At 45.2% G+C, this 14197-nt stretch overlaps 2 protein-coding genes across 3 annotated transcripts; one reads left to right on the forward strand and one right to left on the reverse strand.

The window, feature by feature from the left end:
* The first annotated feature begins 646 nt into the window (after positions 1 to 646).
* Positions 647 to 9908, forward strand: LOC106606886 (coronin-1A). The gene is made up of 11 exons (XM_014203339.2): positions 647 to 876; positions 3310 to 3513; positions 7134 to 7256; positions 7432 to 7561; positions 7685 to 7866; positions 8103 to 8222; positions 8310 to 8414; positions 8708 to 8853; positions 8962 to 9019; positions 9130 to 9345; positions 9530 to 9908. The coding sequence occupies exons 2-11, from the start codon at positions 3316 to 3318 to the stop codon at positions 9620 to 9622; spliced, it is 1371 nt and encodes a 456-aa protein (XP_014058814.1). The 5' UTR covers positions 647 to 876; positions 3310 to 3315; the 3' UTR covers positions 9623 to 9908.
* A 93-nt stretch (positions 9909 to 10001) lies between these two features.
* Positions 10002 to 13330, reverse strand: cldni (claudin i). 2 transcript variants are annotated; one of them, XM_045720209.1, is made up of 4 exons: positions 13152 to 13321; positions 12475 to 12570; positions 11605 to 11737; positions 10002 to 11408 (listed from the first exon to the last, which is right to left on the reverse strand). In XM_045720209.1, exons 3-4 carry the CDS (start codon positions 11734 to 11736, stop codon positions 10908 to 10910), a joined length of 633 nt encoding a protein of 210 aa, XP_045576165.1. In that variant the 5' UTR covers position 11737; positions 12475 to 12570; positions 13152 to 13321; the 3' UTR covers positions 10002 to 10907. The 2 variants fall into 2 exon arrangements, with proteins under 2 accessions (XP_045576165.1, XP_014058815.1); XM_014203340.2 differs by lacking the exon at positions 12475 to 12570 and having other exon boundaries at positions 13152 to 13330.
* Positions 13331 to 14197: the final 867 nt, after the last annotated feature.

Genomic DNA, 14197 nt, shown 5'->3' on the forward strand with positions numbered 1-14197 from the left:
TGCTATTCTCTGTTTGACCTTATCCTGTTATCCATTCATTGTGCACAGGGGTTAAATTGTCATTTTTTTAGGCGGTTGTCCTGTACACAGCAGCACCCTCTTTGCGCATATTTATATCCCACAGTCAACAGTCCCCACTGCAAGTAGGCAACTACAGTAGGGTAGATGTTAAGTGGGATCCTTGGGATGACCTAACCCTAGAATTCATTGTTCTTTATTTATTTAACTAGGCAAGTCAGTTCAGAACAAATTCTTATTTACAATGACGGCCTACTTGTGAAGCCCCCCCCGGCCAAACCCTCCCCTAACCCACGACACTGGGCCAAATGTGCGCTGCCCTATGTGCCTCCCAATCACAGCCGGGTTGTGATACAGCCCGGGATCACAACTGGTTTGAAGTGACGCCTCTAGCACTGCGATGCAGTGCCTCAGACCGCTGCACCACTCAGGAGGCCCAAAGCTTTAGAGCACTCTGGAGACTCTTCTGGTGACATTACAATGTATATATATATCTTCATATATATATATATATCTTCATTTAAATGAAATGTAATCAAATCAAAGTAATACAGACTTAGAAAGTATTACACACACGCTTTGATGATTTGATTAGTCTAATTAATTAGGCCCACTTTGGTCTGCATATCAACAACTTCATCTAATCTTTTCTTAAGATCTGTCATTTAAATGTTTCAACCCCAGCAAGTGAGAAGACCGAACGAGACACCTCCCATTTCCACCTTCATCTAAAACTCTCACTTCCTCCATCACATAAAGAGATCTACCCTAGACTACCGGTCCTACTCCTCTCTGGCGACACAGCAGAACCAAGCAGGGAGCCTGACTGAGCAGAACATTTCCCCATCACTAAAACAGGTAGGCCTGCTTTCAGCATCCTTCTCCTAGTAATCACACACCATGTGACTGATAGTCCATAATTGCTGTCACTTTATATGATCATGCTGTAGGCCTACACACACACACACACACACACACACACACACACACACACACACACACACACCATTATTGACATGTACTCAGGTCCTGGTCCTTTATAACATTAAGGCACACTGCAAAGGATTATTGCATTAGATGAATGTCTACCAAAGAGGTCTTATGATGCACAAATGCTACAAGAACAATGAGGCCTAAGTCTAGCCAAGGGATTCAGAGTCAGCGCAGCTTCAGATTTGAGGAAGTAAGGTCTGCAAATGGAGGTAAATTCTATGCTCACTCTTTTAGAGTTGTCGTTTTACAGCATAAATGTTTGGGCTGTAGGCCAGGACTGAGTCATTGTGTGCACTAATATTCTTATTGATAAATCTGAAACTTGTGAAATGTAGCCTATGCATTGAACATGAGGACTATCCACTGACAGTAATGCATGACAAACCCTACAAACCCTACAAATAATATCATGTACATATCTGCCAACTGTTTAATGTGTGAAAAAGGAACATTAGAGAGGGACAAAGAGAGCATGTGTGTGAATGAAACGGAAAGAACGATCGTTTTGTGGTTCTGTTGTTTGTTCGGTAGGATGTGGTCTAACTGTTGCTGTAGGTTCCTGGTTCACATGATTTCCAAACAGCAGTGGAGTATGCCTTTCAGTTTGCCTCTATAGTCCCATATGTTCATATTTCCTTCAATTCTCCATGTTGTCTCTCTCTGTGTGGGTTCATCCCTATGACTAGATGTGAGTTAAAGCATTACACAGAGCCACAAGTGTACCTCGGATAATAAAGACAAAAAGAAACAGTTGCAGACTGGAGGAAGTAGTTGTGCAAGTTCTTTCTTCCCCTTTTCTCTGCTTTTCCTGTATTGTCCTTCCTTCCTGTAGCTTTGTGTGTTTGTGTCCTCACTATGTGTTTGTCTTGTGGTCTAACTAGAGTGGGTCAGTGATGCTCATGTTCTTAAGACATTTTGTGGCATCTAAGGTCACAGTATTCAAATCCCTTCATTGCTCTTCATATCCTGTAAAATGTTTATACTTGCATTTGTGTATTATTTATGCAAATGATGAACAGTTACATTTATTTCACAGATTACTGGTTTTCTTCTATACATCTCTCTCACTCTCTCTCTCTCTCTTTCTCTCTCTCTCTCTCTCTCTCTCTCTCTCTCTCTCTCTCTCTCTCTCTCTCTGTCTATGTAAATGTTGTTGGGGTGCCAGGTGAGAGTTCACTGGCTACAGTAGCAGTTTGCATATTCTTAAATACAATAACCACTTGATTAGTCTACCACTGTGCATTAAACACTCTGCTCCTCTTCCTTTTTCTTCTTATATCTCCTCTTAATTCTCTCACACTAACCCCCTTTCCTCTCCCCATCCTCATCTCTCCTACTACCGCCCCACCCCCCCACTCTCTCCTCTCCCCATCCTCATCTCTCCTACTACTGCCCCACCCCCCACTCTCTCCTCTCCTTGTCCTCATCTCTCCTACCACCCCCCCACGCTCTCCTCTCCTTGTCCTCATCTCTCCTACTACCGCCCCACCCCCCCACTCTCTCCTCTCCCCATCCTCATCTCTCCTACTACTGCCCCACCCCCCCACTCTCTCCTCTCCTTGTCCTCATCTCTCCTACCACCCCCCCACGCTCTCCTCTCCTTGTCCTCATCTCTCCTACTACCGCCCCATCCCCCCACTCTCTCCTCTCCCCCTCCTCATCTCTCCTACTACTGCCCCACCCCCCCACTCTCTCCTCTCCTTGTCCTCATCTCTCCTACCACCCCCCACGCTCTCCTCTCCTTGTCCTCATCTCTCCTACTACCGCCCCACCCCCCACTCTCTCCTCTCCCCTCCTCATCTCTCCTACTACTGCCCCACCCCCACTCTCTCCTCTCCCCATCCTCATCTCTCCTACTACTGCCCCACCCCCCCACTCTCTCCTCTCCTTGTCTCATCTCTCCTACCACCCCACGCTCTCCTCTCCTTGTCCTCATCTCTCCTACTACCGCCCCATCCCCCCACTCTCTCCTCTCCCCTCCTCATCTCTCCTACTACCGCCCCATCCCCCCACTCTCTCCTCTCCCCTCCTCATCTCTCCTACTACCGCCCCATTCCCAATCTCTCCCTCCTTGTCCTCATCTCTCCTACTACCGCCCCACCCCCCCACTCTCTCCTCTCCCCATCCTCATCTCTCCTACTACCGCCCCATCCCCCCCAACTCTCTCCTCTCCCCATCCTCATCTCGCCTACTACCGCTCCACCCACCCCACTCTCTCCTCTCCCCTCCTCATCTCTCCTACTACCGCTCCACCCACCCCCCTCTCCTCTCCCCGTCCTCATCTCTCTCCCCTATCAGGTCACCATGTCCAGGAAGGTAGTCAGGGCCAGTAAGTTCCGTCATGTCTTCGGCCAGGGGGTGAAGGCTGACCAGTGCTACGATGACATCCGCATCTCCCAGATGACCTGGGACAGCAACTTCTGCTCTGTCAACCCCAAGTTCGTGGCCATGATTGTGGATGCCAGCGGAGGAGGGGCCTTCCTAGTGCTGCCTCTGAACAAGGTGGGCCTGAGCAGAGAGACAGAGGTCAAAGTGAATGCCTTAAGTGAAGTTAGACGTTTTCAGGCCTCAAAAGTGGTCTAACGTCCATTTCCCTCTTCATCTGTTGTGTAGATCTATGAATATGTCTCAGTCTCAAATCTTGAAGTTTCAAAATGTCACTTTCATTCATGCCCAGATTTGCCCAACTACGGTACAATTTTGATGAAAATGCTCATTGGCGTGTCGTTTGTACAGTGTTCTAAGAACTATGTTTTTTCAACATTTGAATTTTGAATATTGCAAGGCGGCATCACACATTGTGCTGAATAAGGAAGTTTGGGGCAGAGTTTCGGTTCTACACGTCACTCGCTCTCTCTCTCTGTGTTGTTGCTAGTTTTTCACCATATTTGGAGCGGTTCAGTGCAACACAGTCTTGACAGGATGTGGCTAGGGCGCAGTATAGTGCAGCTGCATATACAGTCAGGTCCAACATTATTAGCACACTTGATAAAGATGAGAAAAAAATAATGTATAAAATATATAATACAAGTACTGAGCTATTTACTGAGCTGGAGTTATATTTTCATGCCATCTGACTATAGCACCGCCTGGAGTTTGATCAACGGCATTGGCACATGGATTGGAACCGGTGCTATGGTCAGATAACATGAAAATATAGCTCTTTGGTCATGCATACCAGTGGTGGGTTTGACATTGAAAAACAGAAGCATATGTGGGATGCAAGTACAGTATCAGCACAGGACGAATGTGCTGCAATATCAACAACAAACACACACTACATGACCAAAAGTATGTTGACACCTACTTGTCAAACATTTCATTCCAAAATCATGGGCATTAGTATGAAGTTGGTCCCCCCTTTGCTGCTATAACAGCCTCCACTCTTCTGGGAAGGCTTTCCACTAGATGTTGGAACATTGCTGCAGGGACTTGCTTCCATTCAGCCACAAGAGCATTAGTGAGGTTGGGCACTGATGTTGGACGATTAGGCCTGGCACCCTGTCGGCGTTCCAATTCATCCCAAAGGTGTTCGATGGCGTTGAGGTCAGGGCTCTGTGCAGGCCAGTTAAATTCTTCCACACCGATCTTGACAAACCATTTCTGTATGGACATCGCTTTGTGCACGGGGGCATTGTCATGCTGAAACGGGAAAGGGCCTTCCTCAAACTGTTGCCACAAAGTTGGAATCACAGAATCATCTAGAATGTAATTGTATGCTGTAGCATTTAAGATTTCCCTTCACTGGAACTAAGGGCCCTAGACCAAACCATTCAAAACAGTATGCATTGGGGCAGGTAGCGTTCTCCTGGCACCCACCAATCCAGATTCGTCCATCGGACTGCCAGATGGTGAAGTGTGATTAATCACTCCAGAGAACACGTTTCCACTGCTCTGGGGTCCAATTGCAGCGAGCTTTACACCACTCCAGGAGACGCTTGGCATTGTGCATGGTGATGTGCAGCTGCTCGGCCATGGAGACCCATTTCATGAAGCTCCCGACGAACAGTCTTGTGCTGACGTTGCTTCCAGTGGCAGTTTGGAACTCGGTAGTGAGTGTTGCAACCGAGGATAGACAATATTTACACGCTACGTGCTTCAGCACTCGGCAGTCCCGTTCTGTGAGCTTGTGTGGCCTACCACTTCGCGGCTGAGCCGTTGTTGCTCCTAGACGTTTCCACTTCACAATAACAGCACATACAGTTGACCGGGGCAGCTCTAGCAGGGCAGAAATTTGATAAACTGACTTGTTGGAAAGGTGGCATCCTATGACAGTGCCATGTTGGAAGTCACTGAGCTCTTCAGTAAAGCCATTCTATTGCCAGTGTTTGTTTATGGAGTTTGCATGGCTGTGTGCTCGATTGTATACACCTGTCAGCAACGGGTGGGGCTGAAATAGCCAAATGCACTCATTTGAAGGGGTGTCCACATACTTTTGTATATATAGTGTATGTAATGGTCCTATAGTAGTCAATATCTAGATTGATTTTGAATGCGTTATGTGATATTGAAGCATAAAAGGTGTAATTGAAACACTTTGACATTAAGTTTATGCATATTCATATATAGAACAGATATGTAGATATAACAGATTTTTTTTTACCGAAAGATATAGACTGTCTCAACGTCTTGAGTAGACGCCATTGCATCACTGTTTGCACTTGCCTGTAACAGGGATGAATAGTAGTCCTCTCAACCAAAATTCACAGTGCATTTAAGGCCTAATTATTTGGTCAAAGGAAGCCATTGTTCTCCAATGAACAATAATTTGATTTAAAGGTAGACAGCGAAATGACTGCAGATATTGAGATGAGCGAGATGTAAGACTTCACACAGTCACACTAAGTATCTGCGCATGTGCACGGGTTCGCTTCATGCTCTTACAGTGTGGGAGCCACGGGACCAAAACAGCTGAGAGGTGGGGCCTCGCGCTTCAACGCTCTTAGTTGTTGTGGAAATTGACCCACTATGCTGTTTACTTTCTGCATCTACGTCATATCGCTGAGTCTACCTTGATTTATATGTTGGAGAAGTACATTTTTCCGTCACTTAACTACTCTGTAGTTATTACTACAGCAATATAACCAGTATGTGATAACTATTTTTGAGACAGTAACTAAGAGGTTTTTGGATGGCAGCTGACATTAGGAGAAACATTTGAATGAAGTTTGAAAAGAATCATTATGCAACTTCATATCAAAATAAGGCACGTACTGTACATCCTGGGCGAGGGCCAACGTGACAGAGAGGACCAACAGGACCAACAGTCCAGATCCTCTGTGTGTTCCACCAGGGCCAACAGTCCAGATCCTCTGTGTGTTCTACCAGGGCCAACAGTCCAGATCCTCTGTGTGTTCCACCAGGGCCAACAGTCCAGATCCTCTGTGTGTTCCACCAGGGCCAACAGTCCAGATCCTCTGTGTGTTCTACCAGGGCCAACAGTCCAGATCTTTTGTGTGTTCCACCAGGGCCAACAGTCCAGATCTTTTGTGTGTTCCACCAGGGCCAACAGTCCAGATCTTTTGTGTGTTCCACCAGGGCCAACAGTCCAGATTTTTTGTGTGTTCTACCAGGGCCAACAGTCCAGATCCTCTGTGTGTTCTACCAGGGCCAACAGTCCAGATCCTCTGTGTGTTCCACCAGGGCCAACAGTCCAGATCCTCTGTGTGTTCCACCAGGGCCAACAGTCCAGATCTTTTGTGTGTTCCACCAGGGCCAACAGTCCAGATCTTTTGTGTGTTCCACCAGGGCCAACAGTCCAGATCTTTTGTGTGTTCCACCAGGGCCAACAGTCCAGATCTTTTGTGTGTTCCACCAGGGCCATGGGAACCCTGCAGACTGCTAGTACTCTCCCAGTAGAGTTCTCTGCTCTCTAAGGCTGATTTGAGGCATAGCTATACAATTGTCATCAGCTGACTGAGTTCCTCTCCTCTGAACCCTCTCTAGGTCTCTCTGTTGCCAAGACCACAGTAGTAGCAAAGATCTACATCTCCATGTGTTCTTACTGCATACTGTAGTATTTATCTCCTGTTTGAGCCATCAGCTTGTGTGTGTGTGTGTGTGTGTGTGTGTGTTTATTTGTGTCATAGTAACTCATCTTTTTCCTTTGTGTCTCCCTGTAGACGGGTCGTATTGACATGTCCCAGCCCACAGTCTGTGGACACACAGGCCCAGTGCTGGATATTGAGTTCTGTCCCCACAACGACAACATCATTGCCAGTGGTTCAGAGGACTGCAGTGTCATGGTAAGCAGAGGTCACAACTTTTCACTGGCCATAATGTTGAGCTTGTTAAGTAGAATTATATTATGGACGCACTTTAGGACATATGTCCCTGTGTGATCCAGTTGATCAGTGTTCTGTATCTATGTACTGTGTTAACTGACATACCCACCTCTTCCTCTACCTCTCCATCGTTCAGATTTGGGAGATCCCGGAGGGTGGCCTGGTCACGCCCTTGAACGACCCCGTGGTGAAGCTGGAGGGGCACTCCAAACGCGTGGGCATCCTCAGTTGGCACCCCACTGCCCACAATGTGCTCATGAGCGCAGGTATAGCACTGCTATGATGCATCGCCTCAGAATACAAGTGCCTCTTCAACTGTTAACATAAGTGGAGTAGCACTGCATGGCCTAACTGCCTGTTCCTTCGTCTCTCTCTCCCCTGGCTTCCAGGCTGTGACAACGTGGTGATCCTGTGGAACGTGGCGTGTGGAGAGGCCATGGTGAGGATCGACTCGGTCCACCCTGACCTCATCTACAGTGCCTGCTGGAACAGGGACGGCTCCCAGATCCTCACCTCCTGTAAGGACAAGACCATACGTGTGCTGGACCCCCGCAAGGGCACAGTCATCGCCGTGAGTGCCCCTCTCCCTGCCCCCATCAGTACCACAGGAGAACCAGCCACTCTAACCCTGGACAGTCAGATGCACCTAGCTACCAGGTTTAATGTCATAGATCTCAATAGAATCACAGTCAGTGATTAGTTCATATAGTTCCCTTCACGCGTCTTTGATAGATGAACCTCTTTTGTTGAGTGTTTGTCTTTCCCTGAGTCTGCATCTCTCTCTCTCTGCCTCTCTGCCTCTCTCAGGAGAAGGAGAAGACCCACGAAGGCTCCAGGCCTGTCAAGGCTGTGTTTGTGTCCGATGGGAAGATCCTGAGCACTGGCTTCAGTCGCATGAGTGAGAGGCAGGTGGCACTTTGGGACCCGGTGAGTGTTATGGGACAGTTCTGAACTTCTTATAAAGGCTTATGAATAGTGTCTTAAGACCCGACATGACCTGTATGTGTTTGACAGAAGAGCTTTGGGGAGCCACTCACCCTGCAGGAGTTGGACACCAGCAGTGGTGTCCTATTGCCCTTCTTTGATCCTGACACTGGCATCGTCTACCTCTGTGGCAAGGTTAGAGTTAAACACACACAACACACACAAACCACACACACACACACACACACACACACACACACCCAGGAGGCTCAAATGTTTTTTTAGAACAGCTCAAAATAATGTCCAGAACGGAGCAAATGGAATGGCATCAGACACATGGAAACCATGTGTTTTATATATTCGATACCATTCCACTCATTACACTCCAGCCATTACCATGAGCCCTTTCTCCCCAAATAAGATGCCACCAACCTCCTTTGACACACACACACACTATGGTTTACTAACCATTCATTTTCCTGCCTCAGGGTGACAGCAGTATCCGGTACTTTGAGGTGACGGATGAGGCTCCCTATGTTCACTACCTGTCCATGTACAGCAGTAAGGAGAGTCAGAAGGGCATGGGCTACATGCCCAAGAGGGGCCTGGAGGTCAACAAGTGTGAAATCGCCAGGTAACCACACAGAGTCATGGACATTTTCACTCGCCAGTATACACACATATACACACAAGCGCTGTTTGTAAAATGGGAATGTATATTGTTTTATTCGCCCTCCACCAGGTTTTACAAGCTCCATGAGAGGAAGTGCGAGCCCATTGTCATGACGGTGCCCCGCAAGGTAAATACACTTTTAAAAAATGACTATAACTCAAAGCATGTGATTCTTAAATATCTCACTTTCACTTTCTCTCTATCTATCTCTCTCTCTCTCTCTCTCTCTCTCTTCAGTCTGACCTGTTTCAGGAGGATTTGTACCCAGACACCATGGGTCCAGAGCCGTCTGTGGAGGCCAATGTGTGGTTTGAAGGCAAAGAGGGCCAACCTATCCTGATCTCCTTGAAGGACGGTTTTGCGACAACCACCAAAACCAAAGAGTTCAAAGTTCACAAAAGTCTTCTGAAGACCACATCAGCAGCCATGGGGCATCAGCACGATAACACTGGGGTAAGGACATGGCTGCATCTACCTACATGCTTTGATATATCTGTGAATAGATACTGTATTTTAGATATGGCTTCCTCTTTTGCACATTTCACCAGGAATCTCCCCTCTCCTTCTCTCTCTCTCTCTCTCTCTCTCTCTGTTTTTCTCTCTCTTTTTTGTCTCTATCTTTCTCTCTCTCTCTCAGGAGGTACATGCCTTGCAGAAGGAGGTGAAGACTCTGAAGGAAACAGTAGAGGAGCTGACCAAGCGCGTGAGCGAACTGGAGAGCAAGAATTGAAACAGAGCCATTGGGTTCGAGAGGGAGCTGATGGAGAGCGAGAAGGAGGTGTAAAGAGGAGAAGAGAAAGAAGGGATGAAAGTAAAATAGTTATAAATAGTTGGGGATGTTTGAAGGAAAGATGGTTAAAGGGAGAGTTGGAGACATCAATATCAGCAGCCAAATCATTTCGTGTCTGGAAGCTTGAATTCGTTTTTTGGTGTCAGTTTTCACATTTATAGAGACTTGTTTTTAATATATGCTCTTACATAGTTGGAAATAAAAGTCCTTAATATTTTCCAAAATATTTCAACTTGTTTTGCTTTTGTTAACATTTCCAAACGCCATCTAAAGGATGGCACACCTGAAGGAGATGACAATCATTTGTATTGCAACAGAATAAAATAAAAACATGTATTTATTATTTGATACACAAAAGTAAAAGACAAGCTGATATACATAAGTAAAAAAGTTGTGGATGTAAATGATATATACAGTCATTTGACTATACCTGTATTTTGAAATGCATGACCACTGAGTCACTCACCTTGCTCTCTGTTGTTCATTCATGGCATTATAGAAGCATGTCACCCAGCATTAAAAAACTAAACGAGATAACACATTACAACAAGGATGTCAAACTCATTCTTCCCCGGGGCTGCATTTGGTCTTCAACGAGGTCCGGAGATCCACACTGAAAATTGGTTATATTTCCTCGCTGTCACAATTTGTAAAATAATTTCCTCTATCCATCGTTTTTGGAATTTCCGATGCTCCTTGACTGTCTAACCTTCATGTAGATGATTATTAGCGAGCTGGACACAGTTAAGAAACTGAACGAATGTAGGTACATCATCATCTCTACACAGTTTTGATTTATAGTATATTATAGTATATTGAGTTAGTTCCCCCCCCAAAAAGAAACATATATTTGTATTTTAAATTGAACCACCATATGGGACCCTTGGATTAACTACAACTAAATCAGTCTTAGTATTTTGAAATATTCAATATTTACAACCATTATTTCCACTAATAATGTCCCTTCTTTATCCTCAAAATTAAACCCCCTCCCCTTTCTTGTTTCCATTCTGTCTGACCCATTTCCTTTCCATCAAACTATCTCTCTACACACATACAAACATGCAGAGGTATAGTACATCAAACTATCTCTCTACACACATACAAACATGCAGAGGTATAGTACATCAAACTATCTCTCTACACACATACAAACGTACAGAGGTGTAGTACATCAAACTATCTCTCTACACACATACAAACATGCAGAGGTGTAGTACATGCACTAGACGTAGTTCTTGTTGGCGGGGGCTGAAGCGCTGTTGCCGTAGTACTTGGCGGTTCCTCCCGAGCTGCCAGATTTGGCTCTGCTGAAGCACATGAGCAGGCCTCCAGCCAGAATCAGCAGCACCCCAGCAGCCCAGCCAATAAAGATACAGGTTCCCAGCTCCATCTTCTGAGCCACAAGGGGGTTGTAGAAGTTCCTGATGACGTTGTGGGCGGACCAGCTGACAGGGATGATGAGGAGGAGGCCAGACACCAACAGGGCGATCCCGGCCACAAGACTGATCTTGGGCTTGATGTCCTCATTCTCCACGCAGGTGGTGAAGTCGGCGCCGGCGAACAAGATAAGGATGGCCAGGGAGGTGACCATGCAGCTGATGATGGTCATGGCGCGGGCCGCCTGCAGGTCAGATGGCAGGACCAGCATGGACTCATAGCTCTTACACTGCTGCTGGCCCGTACTCTGCACCACACAGCTCATCCACAGGCCTTCTTCAGTTTCCTACACACAGAGACAAATAGTTACAGTAATACACACGCCATTCATTCATTACAGCTTATTTGACTTCAGCATATTGCATTCATTCTACATTTTCCGAGTTATTAGAGTCATTTGAGTCAATATAATGTTAGAAAGTATTTAGGGGTTTAAAATGTAAACCACATAGGGCTAATAAATCACTTGATCTGCTCAATACCTGTGCCGTTACGATGTTCTGTCCTGTAAATGATGACACTTTCCACCTAGGGATGGCACAGCACACAATGCCCCCGATCAGGCCCAGGACCCCAAGGGCCACACATACAATCTGTACCCCAGTAGATCCCATCCTGGAAGAGAGAGAGGGGAGGGATACAAAACAGTTCACATTCTGGTATTAAAGGAAGTGTGGTTGCTTTAAATGTAGATATAGAATTACATGGTCATTTCTGTGATCATCACACAGCAGAGTACCCCACAAACACCTACACACACATACTTACACACACTGACTCATTCCCTATGACAGGCCTGTACAAGTCAGGATTGTGTAGCTCAGAGGTGCATTTAAAAACAAAGTCTCAGGAAGCACAGCCCTGGGACAGAGTCGTGTTGTGACAGGCCCGGTCTACCTCAGCCTGCTGCTGCTGCAGCTCAGTGGCATGCTTCCACTCCTAGTCTCACTGAGACTTCAACATCTCCTCACCTGGATCCACTCAATCTCACCTAGCCCTGCCAAAAAGTCCAGCAAATGTCATCCCTTTACAACTTTACTAAATCAAGCCAAAAGAGCTTTTCTTCCACCCCAACAGTAAGTAGCCTTGCAAAATTATTTATTCCATCTAAGCAATTATTTTATTTATTTACCTAGGTAAGTCAGTTTAGAACAAATGCTTTTGTCACAATGACGGCCTAGGAACAACTGCCTTGTTCAGGGGCAAAACGACAGATTTTTACCTTGTCAGCTCGGCAGTTCGATCTAGAAACCTTTCGGTTGCTGGCCCAACACTCTAACCACTAGGTTACCTGCCGCCCATTGATGGTATGCTACTCTCATTGTATTAAGAAAACATGCAATAGTGCTTACTTGGACCCTTCTCCTTATATTCAACTGGACAAGACCAGGCAGACTAGTAAAACAAAGACATAAATGTGTCTTCTCTTCTCACAAGGACCCATAGAGCTGAGGGTAAGAGGAAGAGGAGGAGGTCGAGAGGATGGGGGTGAGTGGTAAGAACATAATTACTAATAGTAATTGTTGCTACTTATAGATCCTGGTGAATCACTGAATCCTGAGCATAACATGAAGGCGTTATGTTTGGTTCGTCAATGGAATAGAGTATGAATACATTTCTTATACCATATTGAAAAAACTAGCGTATTTTGGATTAACCATAGAGTGTTTCACAATAGATTCATGTCAAAAGTAAAAGTTTGGGTGGAAATGTTCCTCAGAACTTATCTTTTAATCAGTAGAGACCAAAAAATAAGTTTATTTGTTTGTACTTTGCATATGGCCTGAATCATACATACCTTAGTCTGTTTGAATTAAGTGACATTCATGAAAATATAAGGATGTTACATGCATGTGTCTGCCCCTTAAACATACCATCAATATTCATTTATTTAAACTTGATTGGATAGGTTACTCCGCTAAGAGTTATAACAAATTAAAATACGGTTATAATGCACCATGGAGCTGGTATGTTTCATATTTGAAATAGCACAAAATCAGAGATACAAGTAGAAAAGTTTAACAAATACCTTTTGATGTGTCCTCTTGTCTTAATTGGAAATTTGAAAAGTAAAGTTCTTTGTCAAGGGTTTTCCTTCTCTTTAAAAAGGAAATTCTACTCTCTTAATTCAGGTGTTGATCTGTGTAAAGCGGTGGTCTGTTATGTAGCTGGTGTGATGTAAAGGGTTTTGTAGTGGACTGTGAGGTGTAGGGTGGGGCCGGGAAGAACATGAGAGAGAGGGAGGCGGGATGTACCTCACAACCAGACTGGACTTGTCTCATGCCTCTCTTTCCCACTCTTTTTCCAGCTTTCATTTGTGTTTCCAGTGTTGACATTCCAGGTTTAGTCACAACTTTTTAGCAGCGTTGGGGAAGCTACTCTGAAAATAGTTTACCAAGCTACGAATTACTTCACACTGGAAGAAGTTAAGCTACATTAGAGCTACCCTTAAGACAAATATAGTTTACTTAACTAAAGTTACTTTGAAAAACGAGTTCACTACATCCAAACTACTTTGTGAAAAATTATCATACGTAAATCTGAAATGTCATAGACTATAAAATTGCAACAGAACAGAACACTTTATGTTACCAGAATGTGTAACGCTACCATCATGCCGCCCAAAGCTAAAGAAGGTGGGAGTAATGGAGAGGACAGTGTTTCGCTATCACAAGTGCGTGATCTTTTAAATCAACAAAAATATGTCATCAAACAATTGTTACAGCAACAGGAAAATAGCTTCAAGAGCTTTGTCCAAATATTGGTGGACTCAGCTAACAAAAGAATGGATGATCTGACCAGAGAGGTCCAAGACCTTAAGAACAGTCTGCAGTTCTCCCAGGGAGAGGTGGATGTCCTGAAAGAGACTTGCACGAAGTTGACAACAAACTCTAAGTCTATGCGAGATGACATCAGCACTGTCTGTGAATCATTATTACAAATAACTGGGAAAAAAGACTAGAAGGACAATCCAGGAGGAATAACATTGTTGTAGATGGCATACCAGAGTCTCCACATCGGACCTGGATATAGTCTGAGGAGAAAGTGAGCAATTTCTTTACTGAAAAGCTGCAG

The sequence above is a fragment of the Salmo salar genome, chromosome ssa06 (assembly GCF_905237065.1).
Source record: "Salmo salar chromosome ssa06, Ssal_v3.1, whole genome shotgun sequence".
NCBI lineage: Eukaryota > Metazoa > Chordata > Actinopteri > Salmoniformes > Salmonidae > Salmo > Salmo salar.

Bases quoted from the DNA above. Each gene is read 5' to 3' on its own strand.
- cldni (XM_014203340.2), bottom strand. From the start codon at position 11,736: ATGGGATCTACTGGGGTACAGATTGTATGTGTGGCCCTTGGGGTCCTG. The intron at 11,409-11,604 runs GTATTGAGCAGA...CTCTGTGTGTAG, and splicing joins AGAACATCGTAACGGCACAG to GAAACTGAAGAAGGCCTGTG.
- LOC106606886 (XM_014203339.2), top strand. From the start codon at position 3,316: ATGTCCAGGAAGGTAGTCAGGGCCAGTAAGTTCCGTCATGTCTTCGGC. The intron at 8,223-8,309 runs GTGAGTGTTATG...TGTGTTTGACAG, and splicing joins AGGTGGCACTTTGGGACCCG to AAGAGCTTTGGGGAGCCACT. The intron at 8,854-8,961 runs GTAACCACACAG...GCCCTCCACCAG, and splicing joins AACAAGTGTGAAATCGCCAG to GTTTTACAAGCTCCATGAGA.